At 43.7% G+C, this 26,334-nt stretch overlaps 1 protein-coding gene across 1 annotated transcript in view; it reads left to right on the forward strand.

The window, feature by feature from the left end:
* Positions 1 to 26,334, forward strand: part of LOC149437749 (uncharacterized) — a 32,855-nt gene extending 6,521 nt beyond the window's left edge. Inside the window, exons 2-10 of the mRNA XM_089660663.1 lie at positions 5,409 to 5,641; positions 7,998 to 8,192; positions 8,721 to 8,740; positions 10,770 to 11,076; positions 12,507 to 12,737; positions 13,309 to 13,334; positions 15,568 to 15,832; positions 20,163 to 20,372; positions 25,098 to 26,334. Of these exons, the coding sequence (XP_089516789.1) occupies positions 5,409 to 5,641; positions 7,998 to 8,192; positions 8,721 to 8,740; positions 10,770 to 11,076; positions 12,507 to 12,737; positions 13,309 to 13,334; positions 15,568 to 15,832; positions 20,163 to 20,372; positions 25,098 to 25,216 (1,606 nt within the window). The 3' untranslated portion in view covers positions 25,217 to 26,334. The remainder of the gene's footprint in view (positions 1 to 5,408; positions 5,642 to 7,997; positions 8,193 to 8,720; positions 8,741 to 10,769; positions 11,077 to 12,506; positions 12,738 to 13,308; positions 13,335 to 15,567; positions 15,833 to 20,162; positions 20,373 to 25,097) is intronic.

The raw sequence follows: 26,334 nt of genomic DNA on the forward strand, positions 1-26,334 counted from the left end.
TATGGCACACAGAGACACACAACAGAAAGAGTCAATTTTTCACCATTTTACCTGGTTGTCGGTGTGATTTCTATATTGTCAGCACCTGTTAATAGATACAGGTGAGTTTAATTACAAATTACAGGAACATCACAGCTTTGGAATGCAATTGCTTCTTTCAATTTTGAGAAACTGCCAACAATTTTGTCCAGTCCATATCTGGGGTTTTGCATGGCAAAAAAATTTGGCTTTTAGTTTCTCCACTTTTCTGTGTCATACCAATACAAACAAAAGAAATAAACATGAGAATGCCGAAACATTTGTAACTTCAACAATTTTCTGGGTGAAGTGGTGCATTACCTGACAGAAATGCTGGGGGGACTATGTGTTTAGCTATGACTGAATATATATATATATATATATATATATATATTTAATGGGGCAGATTTGATGGACCATTTGGTCTTTTCCTGCCATCACTCTTCTTTGTTCTATTCTAGGTTCCATGTTCTAATCTTGAAATACGAATGATCACATTTATTCATACTGAGCCTTGATCCTTGGTTTACATCATTTACACAATTCTGCAGGGTGCCACAAGGATCACAAAGATTTGCCCGCATGCTCCACCATTAGATTCCAGATCAGATTCTATACTATGTCATTGAAGCATATAAAATTCAGGGTATTATAGGCAAAATATATTTAAAGAGGAGCTCCACCCAAAAGGGGAAGTTCTGCTGTAAGCCTTTGTCCCCCGATCGCCGTTAAGTATTGGCACCTTTGGGGAGCAGGGGGAGGGGGTACCCGAATATTTTGTTTTTGTAGCTGCTGATTTTATTTTTCAGCTGGAACTCCGCTTTAAGGGTTTTAGATGCCAGGAGGCAGGATTTCTGATCATGCAACTGCTGTGATTGGCTGTCACAGTGGTCATATGATCGGAAAGCTCCTGATCACAAGCAGAGATTGTGAGCTTTCCGTTAGCACCGGTAATGGTGTCTGGAGCGCACACGGCGTGTTCTCTCTGCACAGTTCTTTTTATCTTTAGGTACGCATATATGTGCCCTCTTGGTGTTAAGGCCCACCCGCATATATGTGTACAGCTGGCGGGAAGGAGTTAAATTTACACGGATTAACCCCATGTGTATTTCTAGCTCATATACCATAACCGTCATGCAGAGATCCTGTGCCAGATTCTGCAAGAGGAAGTATCACAGGTAAATGGAGATCTAAATGAGGAGCAAAGTGCAAATGTCACACTAAGTAATGATTTATTTTCAGTGATATTATTTGCAGGTATCTGTAAGGAAAGGCAATTGTAACATTTTACATTTATACTGTCCATTTATTATCCTCAGAACATTCCAAGAAAAGAAACATTTATACCAACCTGTGGCCATCTTCTAGATCAGATGTCTCCAAACTTTCTAAGCACATGGCCAGTTTAGTGTCCTTCAGAACTTAGGGGGACTAGGCTGTGACTGGTAGGAATAGAAAATGTCCTGGCATCAGTGGGCATAAACAACGCCCAATCATTGGTTTGAATCAGGGCTGGTTCTAGCCTGTCTGATTTGGGGGTGCAGTGAAAAATGTCAGGGGGGCATAGGATGCTAGGTTGACAGAGAAGTGTATAAGAGTCATTAGAGCAGTATACAGGGGCAGAGCAGAGGACAGGGTCAGCGGTTTGTAAGGCAGTGTACAGAGACCATTAGTTTGTAGGGCATGTACAGAGGCCATTAGTTTGCAGGGCAGTGTACAGAGGCCATTAGTTTGCAGGGCAGTGTACAGAGGCCATTAGTTTGTAGGGCAGTGTACAGAGGCCATTAGTTTGTAGGGCAGTGTACAGAGGACATTAGTTTGTAGGGCAGTGTACAGATGTCATTAGTTTGTAGGGCAGTGTACAGAGGCCATTAATTTGTAGGGCAGTGTACAGAGGTCATTAGTTTGTAGGGCAGTGTACAGAGGACATTAGTTTGTAGGGCAGTGTACAGAGGTCATTAGTTTGTAGGGCATGTACAGAGACCATTAGTTTGCAGGGCAGTGTACAGAGGCCATTAGTTTGTAGGGCAGTGTACAGAGGACATTAGTTTGTAGGGCAGTGTACAGATGTCATTAGTTTGTAGGGCAGTGTACAGAGGCCATTAATTTGTAGGGCAGTGTACAGAGGCCATTAGTTTGTAGGGCAGTGTACAGAGGCCATTAATTTGTAGGGCAGTGTACAGAGGTCATTAGTTTGTAGGGCAGTGTACAGAGGACATTAGTTTGTAGGGCAGTTTACAGAGGTCATTAGTTTGTAGGGCAGTGTACAGAGGACATTAGTTTGTAGGGCAGTGTACAGAGGACATTAGTTTGTAGGGCAGTGTACAGAGGCCATTAGTTTGTAGGGCAGTGTACAGAGGCCATTAGTTTGTAGGGCAGTGTACAGAGGACATTAGTTTGTAGGGCAGTGTACAGAGGACATTAGTTTGTAGGGCAGTGTACAGTGGGTTATCTAGTCAGTGTGCAGCGGTTAGCATGGCAGAGGACAGGGGTCAACAGGATAGAAAACAGGGGTTCGCAGGGCATGGTACAGGGTCAGCATTGTGGAAGACAGTGGTCAGCAGAGTTGAGGACATGGTCACTGCTGCCAGGGGACTTAAGAGATCTCCTCCTCCCCACACGGCACATAGCTGAGATCGGTATCCCTCCACACAATGTGTAGCTGGCTACTGCAGCTGCCAATCCAATCAGGGAATTTCACAGGTCAGAACTGCAACTGCAGCCAGCTACACATTGTGTTAGGGAATCTGATCTCAGCAACGTGTTATGTGGGGAGGAGATCTGTTAAGTGCCTTGTGTGCAGTGTGGGGACAAGATCATCTAGCAAACTGCGCCCCCACCTTCCATCCCCCTCCTCCTCAAAAAAACAGCACTAAACAACACGTTCACCCCCTATGCAAGCCCAAATTCTACCCAACCAAAAATGCAAAAATTCCCCATCCTCACAGTCCAAGTCCTCCTCCCTGCACAAATATTTCCCCCCAATCCCATCTTCCAGCTCAAATCCCCCAAAAATCTAACTATCCTCACAAATTCCCCCTCCTAGTACAAATTAACTCCCCCCAGTACAAATCCCCCCAAATCCCCACTCCTAGTATAAATCCTCTCCCCAAATATCCCCTGAAATCTGGGGGGGGGTACAGCCCACTCCAGCACCCCCCTAGATCTGGCAATGGTTTGAATGGGAGGAATAGTGCCACATTGTTTGTATCAATGGGAGGAACAGTGCCCCATCGATGAGGACAATTGCTGGAATAGTGACCCAAGGGCCTGATAAAGGCACACCAAGGGCCACATCTGGCCCCCGAGCCACAGTTTGGAGACCACTTCTCCAGAGAACTGAAATTCTATTCTTGCTTTTTCAGATTACACTTTAGAAGGGTTATTGCTCCTAAAATGTGCACAAAAGTAGATGTAAACTGAGTTACTCAACTCTTAAAAAACCTTTAACTTGTTGAAGTCTTACTAAAGCTGCAACAGTAAATTCAAGTTGTAAATGCAGTAAAGCATTCTTGTTATACTCACTGTACAACCTAAGGGGTTAATCCTCCGCACTGTGCAAAAAGAATGTATGATCCTGTCTTCTCTGATCCTACCCATCTTTCACAGTCCCCAATCCAGCTACTGATAGTACAGAGCTCTAGGAGTCACTATGCACATGCCCTGTTTGGTGTGTATTGTTAGAGAGTTTTTTTCTCTGTTTTGGAGAGTGCACGTGATCAGCACAGGTCGAAACAGAGTCTCAGGGGTTATGCAGCCTCATAGGACAATCAGAGGAGAATGAAAACTCCTCCTACAAGATTTACCCCGTTCTCTGCTGGACGCTGATAGAAGTCACAAGACTGCCATATACTGCTGATGAGAAAAGATATTTAGCAGTTTATATTTACTAAAACAATTGCATTTCCATATTCTGTGTACTGTGGGAGACCCGATATAGTGAATGCAGGGTCCGGGGAGAGCGAATATAGTGAATGCAGGGTCCGGGGAGACCAGGTATAGTGAATACGGGGTCCGGGGAGAGCGGATATAGTGAATGCAGGGTCCGGGGAGAGCAGATATAGTGAATGCAGGATCCGGGGAGACCAGATATAGTGAATGCGGGGTCCGGGGAGACCAGATATAGTGAATGCAGGGTCCAGGGAGAGCGGATATAGTGAATGCGGGGTCCGGGGAGAGCGGATATAGTGAATGCGATGTCTGAGGAGACCAGATATAGTGAATGCGGGGTCCGGGGAGAGCGGATATAGTGAATGCGGGGTCCGGGGAGAGTGGATATTGTGAATGCGGGGTCCAGGGAGACCGGATATAGTGAATGCAGGGTCCGGGGAGAGCGGATATAGTGAATGCGATGTCTGAGGAGACCAGATATAGTGAATGTGGGGTCCGGGGAGAGCGGATATAGTGAATGCAGGGTCCGGGGAGAGCGGATATAGTGAATGCAGGATCCGGGGAGAGCGGATATTGTGAATGCAGGGTCTGGGGAGAGTGGATATAGTGAATGCAGGGTCCAGGGAGAGCGGATATAGTGAATGCGGGGTCCAAGGAGAGCGAATATAGTGAATGTGGGGTCCGGGGAGAGCAGATATAGGGGATGCAAGGTCCGGGGTTTAGTAACACTGGATGATCCTTCCATGGAGATCCTTGTTCAGGCTTTTCCTGTTATAGGATGACAACACTCTGTCCCTGTGTTTAATACGTTTTCCTGTGTTGTCACCCTATCACATTTGTTTTCAATGGAGAAACTGTTTTAACACACATTACCCAGACATAGTCCAGTGTTGTCACCATCAAGAAACTCAACATGGAAAATGTCACGTAGCCATCAGTGGAATGCATGTAGACAGGAAGTGACTGAAAGGTGGCTGAAGGAAATATAAGTTGCTTTAGCAAAACAAATGTCATACAGCTAAAGTTTACATGTATTTTAATACACGCCAAATAATAACCAGTTAACTTTAACTCTATAATGTTCCTTTTTAACTTGATTCTCAATTCTCACAGCAGTTGATCTTTTTTTATTGCTAACTTACCATGTCTTCTTCTGCACTGTGTCTCTGTACAGAGGCAGCCATTTTGGTAGAGGCAGACCTTTGCTGCCCACTGATGAGTGTAATAGGAAGACTGTTGGGGTAATAATAGGGGTGGAGGAAGCACAGATTCACAGAGTGGATGATACAGAAGTAGAAATATCCTTTCTCTGTGGGTCTTCAGTAGGGCTTCCTCTCCAGCAAAGAGAACAGAGAGCAACACAGAAGTGACATCACCGAATCTCCATTAAAATCTGGCAAGACTAGCAGTCAGAGGCAGCAGTATCTTAGGTGATCTCACACTGTAGATACACTGTATATTCCTTTGGTTCTGATGTGATATTTATTTCTCTATTTCAGGTTGTTGGTTTTGTCCTGGGATTTGGGCCAAGAGGCCACTAATATAAGTTCCTACTTGATGGGTAATCAAAACCATAATTGTCCATCTGTTGTCCTTTCATCCCTCAAAAAAGACTTGGAATGGACGTCTCTAGTGGACCAATCCTCAGTTGTCATATTCTACTCAGCACCCAAATCTCACAAACCATTATACAAGATGGGGCGCTACCTAGAGCACTGCATTAGCAACAAAGGTGAAACACGCTATCTTACTAGTCTTAGTCATTTTCTTTCTTCAAATTAACACGGCATATAATGGTTTGGGGCAGGGGCGGACTGACAACTCATGGGGCCCCCAGGCAATAGGGGATCATGGGGCCCCTGTGTCCTTGCCCAAACTCAAAAAAGCCTATGAAAAAGGTACCAGGGGCATCTCATGGGGCCCCCTACTGACTCCAGGCCTTCGGGCAGTGCCCAATGGTCAGTCCGCCCCTGGTTTGGGGCATGTTATACGTCTTAATCATTGTATATCTTTTTTTACTATTTATATAAAATCTTACTTTCCAAAAATAAATGAAATACAAGGCATTTGCAGATAGTTTTTTTCTGGAACAGAATTGTAAGTAAACCTGTGTTATGTGCTGAACTGTATATATGGTGATACAATAGACACCAGTATATTCCATTAGACTTGATGTGGAATCCCCCTACTATGCAAAAGTAATTGCTAAAGGTGAACTCCAACTCAAGGGAGCGTCTTCCAGCATTGCTGCCCTGAGCCAAGCACAGTATGATTATCGATATCTTAAAACAGAATTTTTAAATCTGGCCTCAACACTTCCATACAGTCTTTTTATACCGGATCCTCTCCTGGCCTGAAATTGTTTACTCTGATTTCACTGCACACTGTGAGCTTCCAATGTGCATTAGAAGCTGCAGCAGGTCAGATAACGCTCCGCCTCATCTCCTGGCTGGGGGACATCCAGCAACATCCAGCCTTTCCTCCTCAGCCTGACTGTTCCTGACTCACCTCTTTCATTAGTTGAATGATATTTCAGTCATGGAGGCTCAGCATTACATGTGGGCACCACCTAAGGTAACCTGCATGAAAATGCCATTTTCCTAGGAACACCCACTTCTCCAGACTGACATGCACCAATCATTTGCATAACTCCTCTCAAGACCCCACCCACTGCTTGCACCAGGGCTGAGGGCTCTTGAAAAGAGTACTGAGGCAGAGGTCTATGTACAACACCCTGCAGACCCCTCCCACCAGCCATAATCTGCCTGAATTGCATAGAGAAGCACAAAAGTCCATTGATGACATCATTTGTTCTAAGATAAGGTATATAATGAAAATGTAAAGGTTTTATTTCACTGTTTCCTTAGTATGTTGATGAGAGGGTAGGGAGAAACATGGAAACCCAAATATATAAGATTAATGTTCAGTTTTAAGGTTGGACCTGCAACCTCTAGCCAGGGGCAGACTGACAACTCATGGGACCCCCGGGCAATAGGGGATCATGGGGCCCCTGTGTCCTTGCCCAAACTCAAGAAAGCCTATGAAAAAGGTACCAGGGGCATCTCATGGGGTCCCCTACTGACAGCGGGCTCTCGGGCAGTGCCTGAGTTTCCAAATGGTCAGTCCGCCCCTGCCTCTAGCCCTTTCCCACCTTACTTTTTGTCCATGGGGTTCTCCATCATAGTTCTGGATCATGAGAAAGAGCTGAGAGGAAGAAGGGAGGAGACTAAGATTCTGGTCACTTCTCTCTGATTTGTGTTGCACAATGGACATCTCAAAGTCCTAATGGCCCCGGGCACCTCAGAAGATATCTAAAATGAAGGTGCCTTTTACTGCCATTTCTGTAGTTTTAAACCTTTGATATTAGGACAGGTTACTGAAAGGATGATTTTCTTATCCCCTCAGAGACCCCCGGTCTGTGGAGAGATTCCTGGTTTATCAGCAGAATTCTGGGAACACCCCTTGAACACGGAAATAACGGCAGCTTATGTTCAGAGATGTTCAAAGTTTATTAGACATTACTAAGATTATATAGGATACAGAAATAATAAGGGAGGGGGGAGTGAGTTTCAAAAACTGTAACTTGTAATTTTCCATCATGAGCTAACTACATGAAACATAACATATACATTTCTTGGTACAAATTGTTTTGGCTAGCTTTCTGAGAAACAACCAGACAAAGACATTGCCAGGGTCATGTTAGCCTCTGTTGATACATCCTTGAGCAACTAAAACAGTTTCATTAAACTTCTAATATATCTGCAAAAAGCTAACTTAATACTTAAAATGGCGTACATTAACACAATGGAGGTTATCTAGATCCTTTCAGTTACTTTTCCGGCTGTGCACATGGCATGCAGAAGAACACAAGATGGAGAACAATCTCAGGTTGTGTATCAGAATACAATTTTCTTACTGTCTGACATGCAGAAGCCAGATTTATTGGTTGGCCCTCCATAGAAATATTGTTAGCTGTGTTCTGTGCCCCCCAAATGTACCCTCAACAGTTCTTGGCTTTCTTCAGGTGGCTATCACAGAGTTTAATGAGTTTAATGAGTGTTTTGTTAAACATGGTTTATATGTGTTAGGAGCAGAGAAGGTGATTGTGGTGATCGGGAATGCGGATAATCTGGAGGAGGAATGGATTTCTAAGTGGGAAGAAAACCAATTTTCCAAAACTCTTCAACAATTCAGAATATCACGATCAGAGCTGGACTGGATCAGCAAGAAAGAGATATGCAGAAAAATTGAAAACATTCGAAAATCCCTGATTATTCACACAGGTACGGACATTCCAGTGCTAGGGGTGGTTGGTTGGATTATGTTTTTAAATGGCATGAGTTCATATTAAAGCATTGTGTGACCAGAGAAGTCCTAGACTGCTGACCTAACTGGTTCTGAAAAAAAAAAAAATTCTTGAGTACCTGCACATTGTACTAAGGGGGAAGTGAGATGTCAGACAGCACAGTGGCTGAATGGTTAGCACTCCCGTCTAGCAGCACTACAGTCATTGAATCCCAACCCCTGCACTACCTACCTGCAGCTTGCATGTGCTCCTTGTGCCTGTGTGGATATCCTCCAGTTTCCTCCCACACCCCAAAGACATGCTGGTAGGTTAATTGGCTCCTGTCTAAATTGTCCCTAGTATGTGTATGAATGTGAGTTAGGGACCTTAGCTTGTACACCCCTTGAGAACAGGGACTGATGTGAATGTACAATATATATGTAAATTGATAGTGCTGTAAATGTAATCAATAAATGTTGTATTTAGTAACATCTTAGTACACCTAGATCTTCTTTCTCTCTTACAGGTCCTCCAACTGGAAGTCTGGTAAGACCAAATTATTTTTTTCACACCCATTTTTTTTATATTATTTTATTTATTATTATTATTATTATTATTATTATTTAATTTTTGTGCCCAAGTTACAGACTCAGTGAGTATTTTTGCAGTTACGAGGTCTGACAGTTTAATTCTCGGAATGGACTGTAAAAGAAAAAGTTTGCTTACCTTTACACTAGCGGCTGTTGTCACCTTCAAAATAGTCCCCTTGTGAAGTGGCGCACTTTTTCTAGGTTACTGTGCCACTACCTGAGACATTTGTTTTGTTTTCTGGAATGCTCTGCAGTATCTTTGCTGTGGTGCACTGGATATCTGGAATGTCATCAAAACTGTGTCCTTTTAAGGCATTTTTTAGTTTGGGAAACAGCCAAAAGTCACAGGGTGCTAAGTCAAGGGACTACGATCGTCAAGTTTCAGAATGGATTTTTGGGGCAATGAACACTTAACGCATCATGTGCAGGTCATTGTCATGGTGGAGAAACCACTTGTCAGGACAGAGCTCTGTTTTTTTTCCTCCAAACAGATTCCTGTAACCTTTTCAGAATTTCCAAATATCAATGTTGGATGACCATTGTACCATGTTCTAGTGAACTCCACATTTGCATCTGTTCTTTGCGTTTTTGCTTGCATCATTGTTTAAACCTTCTTGCCTTCCTTTAACCACCTATGCCATTCAAGAACACTTGATTTCTTCATGGAATGTTCACCATAAGCCTGCTGTAACAGAGCTAAAGTTTCACTTGCACTTTTGCCAATTTTTGCACAAAATTTGATGCTAATCTGCTGTTATTATTATTATTATACAGGATTTATATAGCGCCAACAGTTTGCTCAGCGCTTTACAATATGGTGGGAGACAGTACAGTAACAATACAGTTCAATACAAGAGGGTTAGGAGGGCCCTGCTCCTTGGAGCTTACAATCTAGGAGGGAAGGGATAGTGGTACAAAAGGTAGTAACTGTGGGGGATGGAGTGGTTGGAGGAGTAGAGGATTCCAGTATTAGCTGAGGGCAGGGTAGGCTTCCCTGAAGAGATAGGTTTTCAGAGTGCACCTAAAAGTGAGCAGAGTAGGCGATAGTCTGATAGATTGGGGTAGGGAGTTCCAGAGGATGGGGGAAGCCCTGGAGAAGTGCTGGAGATGAGCATGGGAAGAGGAGACAAGGGAGCTAGAGCATAGGAGGTCTTGTGATGAGCGGAGAGTACGTTTTGGGTGATATTTGGAGACAAGATCGGTGATGTAATTTTGGGCAGTGTTATGAACGGCTTTGTACGTCGGTATTAGCGTTTTGAATTTTATCCGTTGGGCAATTGGAAGCCAGTGGAGGGATTGGCAGAGAGGGGTGGCAGATACAGAACGGTTTCTAAGTTCCATACTCATGTCACCCAACAGCACAATGCACGCATTTTATTTCTTCTACTACTCTATAAAGACTGAGTCAATGGGTCTGCAACCATGGTGAGTGCAAGTTAGAGCAAGTCAGAACACATTCAAGTGTGAATGGCTGTGTGACTCGTCACCATAGGGCTACACCAAGGGCATTCCAGGAATTAAATGGTCACACCTCGTATATATTTTAAAATGGAATACTATTAGTGTCAGAAAAGAAGAAACATTTTAAGTGTTATTAATATATAAAATGTTTTACTGTGCACTTTTGTGTATGTTACGAGATAAAAAAAAATCTAAAATAAATCCATTATAAAAAAGGGAATCATTCAAAATATTTTTCTAATAAGAAATCTATATTCTGCTAAAAAAAATCTTTGTCTGGAACTATTTTTACCCACCAAAATAAAAACAGACTTAACTGAACACGGGGCCACACACGTGGCCATTTATATACTGTATATTTTTTACTTGAACATGGGAACTAAGAAAAAAGACTTATTGACGCACAGTAAGCTAAAAACAAATTACCAGGACAGGAGAAACATAACACATTAATAAATTATCATAATAGTTTTCAACATCAATCTCATTACCTCCATCATCTACTTTTTCTTTAAAAATTGCAGCAAATGCCACGACCAACAACTCAAATGGTAAATGGATTAAACAATAAAGAAACCAAACCATGGACTGTTGGCTTTCTCTCCTGGTCACCAAAGGATGATAGTCAATGGCTTCTGAAACTCCTACGACCTCCCTACTTCCAGGGCACAGTAGAGGACATTATATACATTGATGCAGACAAAAACGAGAATGAGAAAATCTTGGAGCAGATCTTCAATATCCCATCATTAATTCTGCACTTTACCCAGGAAAGCTTCTGTACTTTTTCTTCTCAGACTTACTCCAGTGAGAGACTCCGGCTTTATTGTGGTAAGAGAGCTGTGTTTGTTTAGGTCATCCTTTCTCAACCTTTTAACACTGGAGCAAGCTTAAAAATAAGTTTGAGGTTTGAGGTTTCAGAGAACCCCTTCAAAGCCAATTCACTGTGTCCAGTGGGTAAATGTCCCTTACATTGGTGGCCCGTGTGAAAAATGCCCTGCTTATGGTAGTGGTTAGAATGGAACCTGACTGGAAGGTAAAAGATCCTTGCTGTCATGCAGCTGGCTCTGCCAAGGGGCATTGCCTCTGGAACTATGGCACCATGAAATTGGAGGTCAATCAGCCACAGTTCAAGGAACCCCTAGTAATCTCTAGAGGAACCCTGGCTGAGAATGGCTGATCTAGGGACATCAAGAGCTGGAGAAGGAGTGTTGCATCATTAAAGAGGATCTTAACCCTATAAACAAACATGTAATAGTCAGTAGCTACTAATACTGTAGCTGATGACTTTTAAAAATTGCACATTTACTTGTCCCAGGATCCATTGATGAACTCACCAGACCCGGCTGTCTGCCTGTCTTTGGGTCCAGGCGCCGGCATCTTTACTGTGTGCAGCCAACTGTGACTCCTTGTGGTTTCACAGCTGGCTGCCCACTGTGCAGGCATGAGCCATGAATGGGCACACAGTCTCCTGGAACCTGTGATGTGTTCCAAGGGGTTGCTTGGGAAGGAAGGAGGGCCTAACTTCCCTTTGGATCACTGCAGCAATTCAAGTGGGGGTGGGTACCTGTCAAAATCAGCCCATAAAAAAGACATTTCAAATATGGAAGGGGTGGGGGGAGCAGAACTCTTCCTTTTGGGTGAAGATCCACTTTAAGGGCTGGAGAGGGTGGTCTTGAGGCACAGGGAGGGGTATGGCTCTACTGAAGCATGAGGAGTTGAGGTGTTGGACTAGAAGCTAGAGAAGAAGATTTGCTGCAGCATTGATTGGCTGATGGAGAAGCTGTTGAGGCTCTGTGAACCTGAAGGAAGGGGCATTGAAGTATGGAGGCCAAAGCAAATACAAATTCAGTCTCCCTAGGAACTCCCACTCCTCAAGACTGACATCATGCCATCTTATTTTTATGATATTTGCATAGCCTCTCCAAAGAACCAGCTCACTGCTTGGGTCAGGGCTGAGATCTATTGAGACAAGTACTGAAGTAGGGTGCTTTGACATATTCTGGAAGCTAAGTACACCATCCTTCCATCCCCTCCCACCAGCCATGATCTGCCTGCATTGCATAGAAAAACCACGGAGACCCAATTATGACATCACATGTTCAAAAATAAAATATGCAATGAAAATGGAAAGGTTTTATGTAACATTTTTATTAGTGTGTTGATGAGGGAAGAAAAGGGAAAGCAGGGAAAAGCAAACTAAAATAAACTTCAGACCTAATCCAATACATTTTTAACAATGGTATAATTGTGTTTTGTAGAGAAGAAGAAAATCATTGTGGTGATTGATGACTTGGATGGGAAAAACTCAGAGATGGTAATTAAAGAACTCTATAAAAAATCTAATATGGAGAAGATGTCCTCAGATTTGTTCCTGTTCAGGAAGGAGGAGAAAGAGACGGACTACCTGACACATCTCACAGGGGATGACCCAGACAATATGGAGGCCGGGAAAAAAAGGAACCTTTTCCAAGATGCCATCAGTAGAAGTAGTAAGAGTTCCTGATTCTACATTTGCCTATTACTTCTTTCAGTTCACTCTCTAGCAGGGGCAGACTGACAACTCATGGGGCCCCCAGGCAATAGGGGATCGTGGGGCCCCTGTGTCCTTGCCCAAACTCAAAAAAGCCCATGAAAAAGGTACCAGGGGCATCTCATGGGGCCCCCCCCACTGACCCTGGGCCCTCGGGCAGTGCCCTAGTTTCCAAATGGTCAGTCCGCCCCTGCTCTCTAGCATCAAGTTTTTGCAGTAATTAGATAAATGGTCCAAAAACATGAATAATATCTGTGGGATAGATGTATGTTAATTTTTATGGTTAGAGGACTACAGATTCCCCTAAATCTAAATAAGAAAAATAATGAAAACATTTAATTGTTAAAAGAATTCATTTAATTGATTAATTGCACACTGATCTTCATCTGTTACATGGTAAAATTCAGGGGATAATAAAAATGTGATTTTTTGCATCTTGTTTTGTGTGAGAAGCACCAAAAATTCAATTATTATACAAGATACATTCTAATATTATTCATTCTGCTCCCTTTCTGTATTGTATTTTACAGTGAAACTTCCAGATCCACCAGGACCGGTAAGATGATTTTAAAGCATTATGAAACCCTAGTGGTATTTAAGTTTTAAAGTGTTGCTAAACTCAGGACATTGCATTCACTATTCTATAGTAAGGAGATTTATGGAGATTATGCTGATACCACAATTGGAGATTTCACAAGCGATACATGCCGACCATGAGAGTGGAAGGCATGGGGGTCTGGTGAGTGCATACCCAAAAGGGAAGGCGGTTTCATGAGCACGTGGTGATTTCGGTTTGGGAATATTGGAAGATTGTAACTCTGAAAGTGACATCTACATGTTATGATGGACTTTGTTTTTCACATTAATTAATTAATTTATATCACATGATTGCTTGATTTTTATTTTATTTTATAAGTTTGACTTGAAACCTGGGTGTTCGTGTGTTCAGCAAATACACAAATGGTAAAGGCCCCACAATGCACTGCACTCTGTCAGGGAATGAGAAGATCGCCGAGGCGATCGAATCTGCACATGCGTAGAATCCTGACAAAAACATACAGGCAGGTGGGCACTAGGACCCAGGCGCGCCTGTCTCCAATGACGGTGCCGGGCAAGCACTAGGACCCAGGAGCGCCTGTAAGGAGTCGGTCGGGCTATTTAAACTGGGCTCTTGCAATGCTCAATTGCCCTATAGTCTTATCTGTGTTCCTGAGTTCCTGAGAGTAGATTGTTTGTTGCCGACCCTGCCTGACCCTGATTTGCTGTCTGTCTCCTGTTCTGATCCCTGGCTTTGTCTGACCATTCTCCTGCTTAACCCCGCACGTCCTGACCTCCTGTTGACGAACCCGGCTTGTGACCTGTTTATCCCTCTGCCTGCTGATTCTGTACTACACCGCCACCACTGTTACCGACCTGGCCTGCCCGACGCTGCTCTAGTTACCTCCTCACATCAGACTCTTACTCACTATACACCCCCAACGGTGCTTCTACCACAGCTGGGTGAACCCAGGGGCCGTGACCTGGTCTCGGCCTGCTCCAAGTCCATGGGCTCCACCAACATTAATCAGAGAATACTTTTCATGTGTTGAGGACAATGCAAGGGATTCTCTGAATGGTGGCCGTGCCGAAGAAGTGACCCGCTGAGGTTACTATACAAAAGGGCAGTCACTCGGCATAGCATCCAGAAGACCATGGCTACCACTGTAGTAGGTCAGATACTACAGAGATTTACAGTTTCCAAAGAGGCTGAATGGGTATCACAAATACATAATTACATTGTGTCAAGGTGGCCCAATATAAGTATGCAAAATATATTCTTGCTGGAATTTAGCTTTAACCCCCCTGGCGGTATTCCTGAGTGTAGCTCGGGGTAAAGTTTCAGTACCAGAAGCAGTAACCCTGAGCTACACTCGGGCTTACCCTGCAGCGTTGCTCTGGGATCTCTTCTTCACTTACCTTGTCCTGCGCTCCCGCGATGTCCCCCCTGCAGTGTCCCCTGTAATGTCCTCCAGCCAATGCCGGCATCTTTCTTCTGGGTTCCGTCCCCTGCGACATTGGGACGGACGGAGGACGGAACAGCGGGAAATTAAAAAACGTGAAAAAGTGACATTCATTCAATACGCTAAAATCACATAGTATTCCATTCCTGTATCAAACCATTTCACATACATTTTGTCCCGAGTGCTTTGTCCGGCGCCCTGCCTGCATTTTTACTGTTCTTTCTGCCTGGAAACTGAGAAACGTCCATGGTGTCCAAAAAGCATCCCTTTAGGTCAGACGCGGTTTTAGACCGGCTAGAGAACAGCGATAGTAAATCAGAACCACTTGCAGAATTGAGTGATAATGATTTGTGGGGGAAATTCGTCATCAGACATTGAAAACGATTCTGCGACTTTGCTCAGTGATGTGCGAACTTGGCGCTCTATTTCAAATTTCAGTGTTTTTGGTTTGATTATATTATTGAATTAAATGTATTATTATTATATTATTATTTTTTATGATTATTTATTAAATTATAATTTATGATTTCGTGTTTCAAATTTTAACATCCCCGGGATGTTTACTAGACTCTTGTTCGGACAGATTTCAGTGAGTTATTCCTAAAAATTACAGGCCTACAATAAAAAAAATACATATTTCCATGCAAAAAAATTTACCGCTTTAAGCACAGAAATATGGACATAATCAGACCGCTAGGGAGGCTACTGGACCATTAGTTCATTTATGATCTTTCACAAGACTAGAGTCCACTATTATATTTTACATCTTATTGTTTTGATTTGTTTCAGAAACTTGGGAACATTGCAATCTTCTCCAGATCTTCAAAAACAGATTATGAATGGTTGGTGCGCTTGCTGAAATCTACAACACTTGGTGTGGCTGAAGTCAGACCGGTTTATATATCGAATAAAGGATATGCAGAGTTTTATGAAGAGATCGCACGCTGCGATTTTGCATTTCTGTATCACACTAAGAACAGAGGGAGAGTCAATATCACCAATGTCAATGACCCCTTGTATGACATGGAAATAGAGGACCTGTCTACGGCTCTTGGTAAATATTCTTACGTAATGTCACACTGCAGTCCTTGTTAACACTTAACTTTTGACCCTTCCTGAATGTGTTGTGTGAGTAATGAAGACTTCAAAGAAATAGGAGAATCCACAGGACAATTTTGAATAATACATTTTGATACAGTAAATGATCCCCAGTGATCACCTCAGTGTTCATGTATTTTGAAAGCTTTGAACAAGTAAGAACCTTCTTTTTCAGGTATAGATGTGTTAAAACACTTCTCCTAGGTGTGTAGTTCTCTTACAATGTATATAGAACAAACACATTACATATTTTTTGACACACAGATTTATTTTATGAATGTTTAAAGCACATATAAAGCCAACACTTTTTATATTGAATATAGAAGCATTGGAGCCCTTGGTTCACCCCTTCCTATTTGTCCAGGTGACCATTGTCTCTGGTACAGAAAGTCATGGGAAATGTACAATGTTTTTACCTGAACAAGAGGAGAGGGGAAATCATTCAATAGGGACACAAGGTGATGCCTAGCTAAGAGGGGATTCATCCTCAATTTGGAGAGATTTTACTTTACTTCCTGTATTGTCACTGGTACATAAAGTGAAGGGAACTTTTCTAGAACTTTTGTCTCTGTACATAAACACAAAAAATACCTCGGAGTGGGTCTAAACCTTCAAAAAAAAGGAGTTTTCCGGGAATCCTACCTAACAGGTGGTGGTCCCGAGAGAATACAGCAGAAGAAGTTTGGTTACCCAGGTCCTGCAAGGGTTACACTCTCCTCTCCCCCCTTAATTCTTCCCTTCCCCCCTTCCTGTTCCCCCTCCTAAAGTCTTTATGGAATTTGGGAAAAAAAGTTTTAACTTCAAATGTAGTTTAGAGACTACTAGAGACTAGCAAATCCAATAGTCTTCTCCAAGCTGGGCTCTCCCATGTAGTAAAAAGGACCATTTATCAATGCATTCCCAACCCCGGAATCCCTGTGATGTATGTTACCTGTTGGAAAATAGAACACTTCCTTTTAGCTGCTGTTCTAATAAGGTATTATCAGCTTTGTTTACATGAGGATAATGATATTACATAGGGCGTGAGTATTCTCACTTTATAACCTCCCCTGTCTCAAAAGCAAGAATTGTATTGAATCCCACCAGAGATTATCCTGTGCTGAAAGACCTGTGCCTTCCACGAGGGTTGCCTCTTTGAGGAGCTGGTGGTGAGTTTGCTCCAGGGGCGGACAGACCATTTGGGAAATCAGGCACTGCCCGAGGGCCGGGGTCAGTAGGGGGCCCCATGAGATGCCCCTGGTACCTTTCATAGGCTTTTTTGGGTGTGGTTTGAGTGTGGTTGAGGACACAGGGGCCCCATGATCCCCTATTGCCTGGGGGCCCCATGAGTTGTCAGTCCGCCCCTGGTTTGCTCTCAGAATAATGAATATGTGAGGGGTCCTAATAATTTGATATGTAAACTCACACCACCAAGCAAATATCCAGCCAGGGAAGTGAATAGGTTCACTTTGCTGAAACATGGTCAGACTGGGTTGTTCAATATTTCCCCACCTCCAGTTTTAAATGTGTAATTGTAAAGCCAAGCTTACCTAAATCGAAATTTGGCTGATTCAGCATGAACTGGCTGAATTTCCATCCATATATGGGCAGGGTGGTTGTACATTATTCAGTCTATCGATTGACTTTTGTACAATTGCCCTGTCAGATTTTTGCCACTCAACATCATCGGCTATAGCAGGCAACACTGATCAGTGAATTCTGATGGCAGGGAAGGCTCCCCGCCAACAAAGTACAATAGCGCAGCGAGTTCAAACTGCTGGTTGAATGAAAAAAAAGTGACTCCTCTATGGGTAGCCTTAGGCAAAAGCTTGAACTGTCTATACCAGCGGTTCTCAACCTGGGGGTCGCGACCCCTTCGGGGGTCGAACGACCATTTCACAGGGGTCGCCTAAGACCATCGGAAAACACATATTTCCGATGGTCTTAGGAACCGAGACACCGCTCCTGTCTCAGGCGATCTGTGGGCGGGATGATATGCTGCCCCTGTAACCTGGCCACACCTCCGGGATCACTCAACAGCTCCGCCTCCTCGCCGCTGATTGGCCACCGGAACTGTAGCTCAGGAGAGGCACACAGGCGGCCAATCACCGGCGAAGAGGTGGAGCTTGGAGAGGAGGAGCCGAGCGGTAGCGCGCGGAGATCGAAGAAGATCGAGGGAGCTGCAGGAGCGAGTGAAGAGAGAGGCCAGAGAAGGAAGACAGCTGACAGGTAAGTGCAAATTTTGCTGCTGCAGCCAGGTATGCAGGCTGTAGATGGGAGAGGGAGAGAGCGAGCCCAGGCTGGAGCAGGATTCAGCAAGGTAAGTATCATTGGTGTCAGTGGGAGGGATAGTGCCCCATCATTTGTGACACTAATACCAACAATGGGGCACTATTCCTCCCCCCACTGACACCAACGATGGGGCACTATTCCTCCCCCCACTGACACCAACGATGGGGCACTATTCCTCCCCCCACTGACACCAACGATGGGGCACTATTCCTCCCCCCACGGACACCAACGATGGGGCACTATTCCTCCCCCCACTGACACCAATGATGGGGCACTATTCCTCCCACTGACACCAATGATGGGGCACTATTCCTCCCACTGACACCAATGATGGGGCACTATTCCTCCCACTGACACCAATGATGGGGCACTATTCCTCCCACTGACACCAATGGTGGGGCACTATTCCTCCCACTGACACCAATGGTGGGACACTATTCCTCCCACTGATACCAATGATGGGGCACTATTCCTCCCACTGATACCAATGATGGGACACTATTCCTCCCACTGACACCAATGGTGGGGACCTATTCCCCCCACTGATACCAATGATGGGGCACTATTCCTCCCACTGACACCAACGATGGGGCACTATTCCTCCCACTGATACCAATGATGGGGCACTATTCCTCCCACTGATACCAATGATGGGGCACTATTCCTCCCACTGATACCAATGATGGGGCACTATTCCTCCGACTGACACCAATGATGAGGCACTATTCCTCCCAATGACACCCACAATGGGGCACTATTCCTCCCACTGACACCAATGATGAGGCACTATTCCTCCCAATGACACCATTCCTCCCACTGACACCAATTATGGGGCACTATTCCTCCCACTGACACCAATGATGGGGCACTATTCCTCCCACTGACACCAATGATGGGGCACTATTCCTCCAAATGACACCCACAATGGGGCACTATTCCTCCCACTGACACCAATGATGGGGCACTATTCCTCCCACTGACACCAATGATGGGGCACTATTCCTCCAAATGACACCCACAATGGAGCACTATTCCTCCCACTGACACCCACAATGGGGCACTATTCCTCCCACTGACACCCACAATGGGGCACTATTCCTCCCACTGACACCAATGATGGGGCACTATTCCTCCCACTGACACCAATGATGGGGCACTATTCCTCCCACTGACACCAATGATGGGGCACTATTCCTCCAAATGACACCCACAATGGAGCACTATTCCTCCCACTGACACCCACAATGGGGCACTATTCCTCCCACTGACACCAATGATGGGGCACTATTCCTCCCACTGACACCAATGATGGGGCACTATTCCTCCCACTGACACCAATGATGGGGCACTATTCCTCCCACTGACACCAATGATGGGGCACTATTCCTCCCACTGACACCAATGATGGGGCACTATTCCTCCCACTGACACCAATGATGGGGCACTATTCCTCCCACTGACACCAATGATGGGGCACTATTCCTCCCACTGACACCAATGATGGGGCACTATTCCTCCCACCGATACCAATGATGGGGCACTATTCCTCCCACCGACACCAATGATGGGGCACTATTCCTCCCACCGATACCAATGATGGGGCACTATTCCTCCCACCGATACCAATGATGGGACACTATTCATCCCACTGATAACAATGATGGGACACTATTCCTCCCACTGATAACAATGATGGGGCACTATCCCTCCCACTGACACCAATGATGGGCACTATTCCTCCCACTGACACCAACGATGAGACACTATTCCTCCCACTGACATCAGTGATGGGGCGCTAGTCCTCCCACTGCAAAATTACAGTTATGAAGTAGCAACGAAAATAATTTTATGGTTGGGGGTCACCACAACATGAGGAACTGTTTTAAGGGGTCGCGGCATTAGAAAGGTTGAGAACCACTGGTCTATACAGATATACCTATTAAAAGCTCCAAGGGCACATTTAGAGGGCATGTATAATAAATATTAATAGAATGCTGTTCTTCTGTTATACACAGGACGGTACAAGGTTTTGGTGGTAGTAGATGATCTCCAGGACAGTAGCTGGAGGACAAAGAATCGAATTCTGAAGTTTCAGTATAGCATCCCAAAGTATGCCCGTAATCTGTTTCTTGTCACTGAGGAAGAGAAGGAAAAGAGAGAAAATGATGAAAAGCTCCTGAATAAGCTGATAGAGATCATTGTGTCTCCTGCGGTGGATGAAGAAGGTACTTGCCTTTCCATATAGTCCTGCTGACAATTATTTTGTTTTTTTATTTCTATTACTACATTCCAAACATTTGCCATTTTATGCTAATGCCATAGTCAAATACCCCAAAAGAATATATGAGGAGCCAGGCAACCCAACACAAAACATTATGTATATGTAGGTAACTCTTCAACAGCTGATGCAAATCCTCCTTGCAAATCCTCACAAAGGAATATATACTAAAAAAACAAACATGACAGAGCACTTCTAAGAGTATCAGGAGATTGACATGATGAATTGATTCAATGTACAGAGCTCACCTTGGCAAAAGCCTGGGAAGACACCAAGTAAGTGTCCCAACAACCAAGCTTGAAAAGCAAGAATCCATGGTATTTCAGATTTAATAAAAGTCAATTAAAACTCAAAGCACTGAATTTTAATTGATTTTATTAAATCTGGAATTGTGTCTTATGATTTTATTGTGATCTACCTTTCCTACATCCTACTCTGTAGATCAGTAACATCTAACGGTGCTTCCACCAAGTTTAATATACCTGGCCTTAGGATCAGGTGAGTCCTTTCCTGTGGGTCTGCAACATTATTAATTACAAGTAACTGTCCCCATTAGAGTGACTCCTTACATCAATTGCCTCCCCCCCTCACCCCCAGAGTGGTGCCCCCATTACATCAATTATCTCATTAGAATGTCCCCTTACATCAACTTCCCCCATTTAGAGTGACCTCTTAAATCAATTGCCCCTCCCCACATGCCTCCTTTACATCTATTGTTTCATTAGAATGTCTCCTTACATCAACTGTCCCCATTAGAGTGCCCCTTTGCATCAAATGCCCCCATCAGAGTACCCACTCACATCAAATGCCCCATAAGAGTGCCCCTTACAACAATTGTCCCCATCAATTGTCCCCCTAGATCAGAGGCTGTTTGGAAGGGATGGTAAGTTTAGAGGGTGACTAGTTACTAAATTCAGCATGTAATCCCAGAGTAAGAATGATAGAGATAACCTTCGTAAGAATCTTAGACTCAGAACTGGCCAGGGTACTTCATACAGTATATATCAAACTCACCTAAGCTCAACCACTCAATAATCAACCACAGCTGAAGGCCGATGCTCAGGCTAAAATGTCCATCTTTACCAAGATATCTTCCAAAATATTAGCCGGCAACTCCATTGCTTCTAAATCTGGTTTCTTTATCGGTTACAAAATATTAGTACAAGATCTGTGAGTGGTAACACATTTCGGCGAGAGCGTGAATAAATGTGTTAGCACTCACAGATCTTGTACTAATGTTTTGTAACCAATAAATAAACTGGATTTAGAAGCAATTGAGTTGCCAGCTAATATTTTGGAAGATATCTTGGTAAAGATGGACATTTTAGCCTGAGCACCGGTGTAACGGAACCGGTACCTGACCGCACTTGGGTATATTCCGTTGTCCCGCAGCTTCCGTTGTCTGAACACCATCCACGGACCACACCCTTGAAATCCCTCAGGAAAATAGACAGCACCCAGCTCTTCCTAAAACAGGAAGCCAACTCTTTATTTTAACACAAAACACAGGATATATACAGAGGGCGGGGAAACCAACCAAGAACAGGAAATACATCATCACCCCTCCCCATCCCACCAAGACACAGAACAATGGGATGAAACACATGGAAAAGGACATTGACCAACCCCCACACCAATACACAAACAGTACATCCCATAATAGTTGGCTGGACAGGAAGACACAGCACAATGGGGGGTAGCACATGGCAAACAGACAATGGACAGCCATGTGGCCGAGAACAAAGGAACACACACTATACACAAGACTCAGACATTCACATACACACCCTGTACCCCTTAACAGGCACAGGGGGCCTTAAACATAATGGGAATTTGGGAAGATGATACAGAGGTCCCCCCACCCCCAAAAGTCACTCCCGTCACAACCGGCCTTCAGCTGTGGTTGATTATTGAGTGGTTGAGCTTGGGTGAGTTTACATAAATTGCCCCCCGCATGCCTCCATTACATCTATTGTCTCATTACATCAACTGTCTCCATTAGAGTGCTTTTTTAGTACTAGAGATGTGAGTGCTAATGCATTTTGGTGAGAGCTATAGTTATGCCCACACCGAAATGCGTTAGCACTCACAGATCTTGTACTAATGTTTTGTAACCAATAAAGAAACCGGATTTAGAAAAATCGAGTTGCCGGCAAATTAGTTTCTTCTGCTTGTTTGGTACAGTTTCCGAGCTTTGCCACAATCTGGCATTTGGTCCTGCATTGTGGTAGGCAGGGAGGAGTGTCACATTGTACTTTTATATCAGGTAACAGCAGGCACTTGATGGTGCTTCCTACCAAACTGGGCATTAGTCAGACATTTAATTCTGCTCATTAGGCAGCAGAGACATGCACTATTCAACAGGTATAGAAAAGGTAGTATAGGGTGAAGGTGGGTACAGAGAAAGTATGCCCAGAAAATGAAACAGAAGAGGCAAACCTGACTGGTGGAAGGACTTTCGATGGATCTACTGTATAATGCAGCAGTCAGGAGATAACAAATATGCAATGTAAATAGTACTGAATAAGTAGGAACACGGTAATAATACATTAGAGAAATGGAAAAAAAAATCTTACCTGAGCCACGATATGGATTTGTTTTCTTCCTTTAAATAATCGAGCATAAAACTATAGACATTGCTTGCCAAGAAAAAAATGACTAATATCTACAGGATGCAGAAACGCCAATGCATTATTATGATGTGGAAACGTATCAGAGATTGTTTGTAAAACTGTGATTAGAACATTTCTCCATTTAAAGTGACCCCTACTTTACTGAAAACCTTTAAAAATAACATTCCGGGCAAAAAGAGGATATCAGAAGTTGCTAATATATTGTTTAGCACTTTGTGGCCCTGTCTGATTTAGGTTTACTTTGTTGCTTGTGTAAGTTCACATTCACAACAAAGCAACTTATCAAGTGCATGGAATGAATGGAAATGGGGTTGATTTACTCAAATCTGGGGCAGCTCTGCATAGAAACCAATCAGCTTCCAGGTTAATTGTCAAAGCTTAAAGCGAATCTAAAGGTTCATTTTATTTTTGTAAAATAACAAACATGTTATACTTACCTGCTGTGTGTGGTGGTTTTGCACAGAGCAGCCAAGATCCTCCTCTTCTCAGATCCCCGCAGGCTTTCCTGGTTTCTCCTGTCTGCTATGGGGGCACCTGCTATTTCTTGTGTCCATTCACACAGAGCCGTGGCTTGGCCCTGCCTCCTCTCTCTCCTCATTGGATGAATGACTGTGATTGACAGCAGTGGGAGCCAATAGCTCCCGCTTGCTGTCTCAGCCAATGAGGAGGCAGAGACCTGGGACAGCTGAAGCTGTCATTCACATCACTGGATCATGCTGAGGTTCAGGTAAGTACTGAGGGGGCTGGGGGAGCTGCTGCACACCGAAGGTTTTTTACCTTCATGCATAGAAAAACCTTCAGCCTTTACAACCACTTTAACCCCCCTGGCAGTATTCCTGAGTGTAGCTCGGGGTAAAGTTTCAGTACCACAAGCGGTAACCCCCCCCCGAGCTACACTCGAGAATACCCTGCAGCATTGCTCCGGGATCCCTTCTGCACTTACCTTGTCCTGCGCTCCCGCGATGTCCCCCCTGCAGTGTCCCCGGCAATGTAATCCCGAGGATGCTGGCATCCAGGTTCTGGTCCCTGCGACGTCGGGACGTACGGGGGGACGGAACAGCGGGAAATTTGTAAATGTCAAAAAGTGACATTCAATAAATGCACTAAAATCACATAGTATAACATTCCTGTATCAAACCATTTCACATACATTGTGTCCCGAGTGCTTTGTCCGGCGCCCTGCCTGCATTTTTACTGTTCTTTCTGCCTGGAAACTGAGAAACGTCCATGGCGTCCAAAAAGCGTCCTTTTAGGTCAGACGCGGTTTTAGACCGGCTAGAGAACAGCGATAGTAAATCAGAACCACTTGCAGAATTGAGTGATAATGATTCGTGGGGGAAATTCATCATCAGACACTGAAAACAATTCTGCGACTGAGCTCAGAGATGTGCGAACTTGGCGCTATATTTCAAATTTCAGTGTTTTTGGTTTGATTATATTATTGAATTAAATTTATTATTATATTATTTTTTTTTATGATTATTTATTAAATTATAATTTAGGATTTCGTGTTTCAAGTTTTATCCTACCCGGGACTTTTACTAGACTCTTGTTCGGACAGATTTCAGTGAATTATTCCTAAAAATTACAGGCCTAAAATTAAAAAAATACATATTTCCATGCAAAAAATGTACCGCTTTGAGCAAAGAAATACTGACATAATCAGACCGCTAGGGAGGTTAATTGAACAAGCTGGAAGCTGATTGGTTACCATGCACAGCTGCACCAGATTTTACACTCTCCAGTTTTAGTAAATCCTCCCCAATGAGTGCATTAAAGATTTATTTCACCTTATTTATAATGGAAAAGGAAAAGAAATTCATCTTAATTAAATGCAACTTCCAGTTGAATGCCGTAAGATCTCATGCTATGATTTCTGTAAAGCAAAGAAAGGAATATTTCCTGCAATAAATAGGTGATAAGTTCTGATCAAAGTGCTAGAATGTGAACATTGTATACATTTTCTAAATGCATAAATACCAGCCTGTATGTAAGTAATAGGACAAAGAGTAAAGGTTTATTTGTTTGGTACAAAATAGGTCCTTGGGAGACTGATGGAAATAATCCCGAAACGTCTAAACCAGAAACAAAGACCAATGAAAAAGATCCTGGAGCACTGAGCAATAGAAATGATCCCAATACAAATTGGAGGATATAATCCTGACACATCCACTGACAGAACATGTCCTAGCTCTCCGATCAGTGAGTGAAAATAATCTTCACAACCCATTTGGAGGATCTATCCTTGGCACACTGACTGGTAGTTTTGATCCTTGCTGGAAATAATCCTGAAATACCAACTAATGAAAATAATCCTGGGACACCAAGCTTCAGAAGAAATTCCAGGTCACCAACCAATGGAGAGGTTCCTGCGACAACAACCAATGGAGGGGTTCCTGTGACAACAACCAATGGAGAGGTTCCTGTGACACCAACCAATGGAGGGGTTCCTGTGACACCAACCAATGGAGGGGTTCCTGTGACACCAACCAATGGAGAGGTTCCTGTGACAACAACCAGTGCATAAATCAAAGAACACCAAGTTTTGAAGACAATCCTAAAGTGGGACTGTTTAGGCACAGACCTGTACACATAATTCTGAGATACAGACCATAAATCTTTTGAAAACAACTCATCCATGGAAATCTGGAGAGACTATTGGGCCATGGAAGTATGATAATGCAGATAACATAACTCAAGGACGGGGACTGGAGATAAGCCAATTGATTCGCTTGAATTATGAATCAACTCAGATTGCAATGATTCCCCAGGGGACAAAATAGAGGGGGTTATGTTTTTGTAGAGAGCAATGTTTGTCCAATGGTTTTTGAGAGATCCTGTGATCTCCATCCTGTGATTGGTACATGTGGAAAGAATAAGGCCAGGTGCAGACTCCCCTCAGCCCATCCCAGAACATCATTTGGGAGGCAGTGACACCTGAGGTGACAGATATGACATAGACCTCTCTTTGCTGTAAACTGAGATGAGCAACATGGTCCCTCCACTTCTGTTCCCGTGATGGCCGCCAAAAGCAAAAATGTCAAGTTTCTTCATTGTTATCTCCAACCCGGCTCTGCCTGAGGCAATACCAGTCTGACTGGTGCTCCCCTGGAAATTTTATGGTCAGAATTGTGATTCCTTGTTGCAAAGTAATGGACATTGTCATATATGTGTGAACATACCATGCCAAAGCCAACCTTACTGAAACATCTCCATTAAGAAATAGTTGTATTTTGTACATTTCCCTCAATAAAGTGAGAATGCTAAATATGATAA

This window comes from Staurois parvus, unplaced genomic scaffold (assembly GCF_062004578.1).
Source record: "Staurois parvus isolate SC_StPar_1 unplaced genomic scaffold, SC_StPar_1.0 ptg001260l, whole genome shotgun sequence".
NCBI classification, from domain to species: domain Eukaryota; kingdom Metazoa; phylum Chordata; class Amphibia; order Anura; family Ranidae; genus Staurois; species Staurois parvus.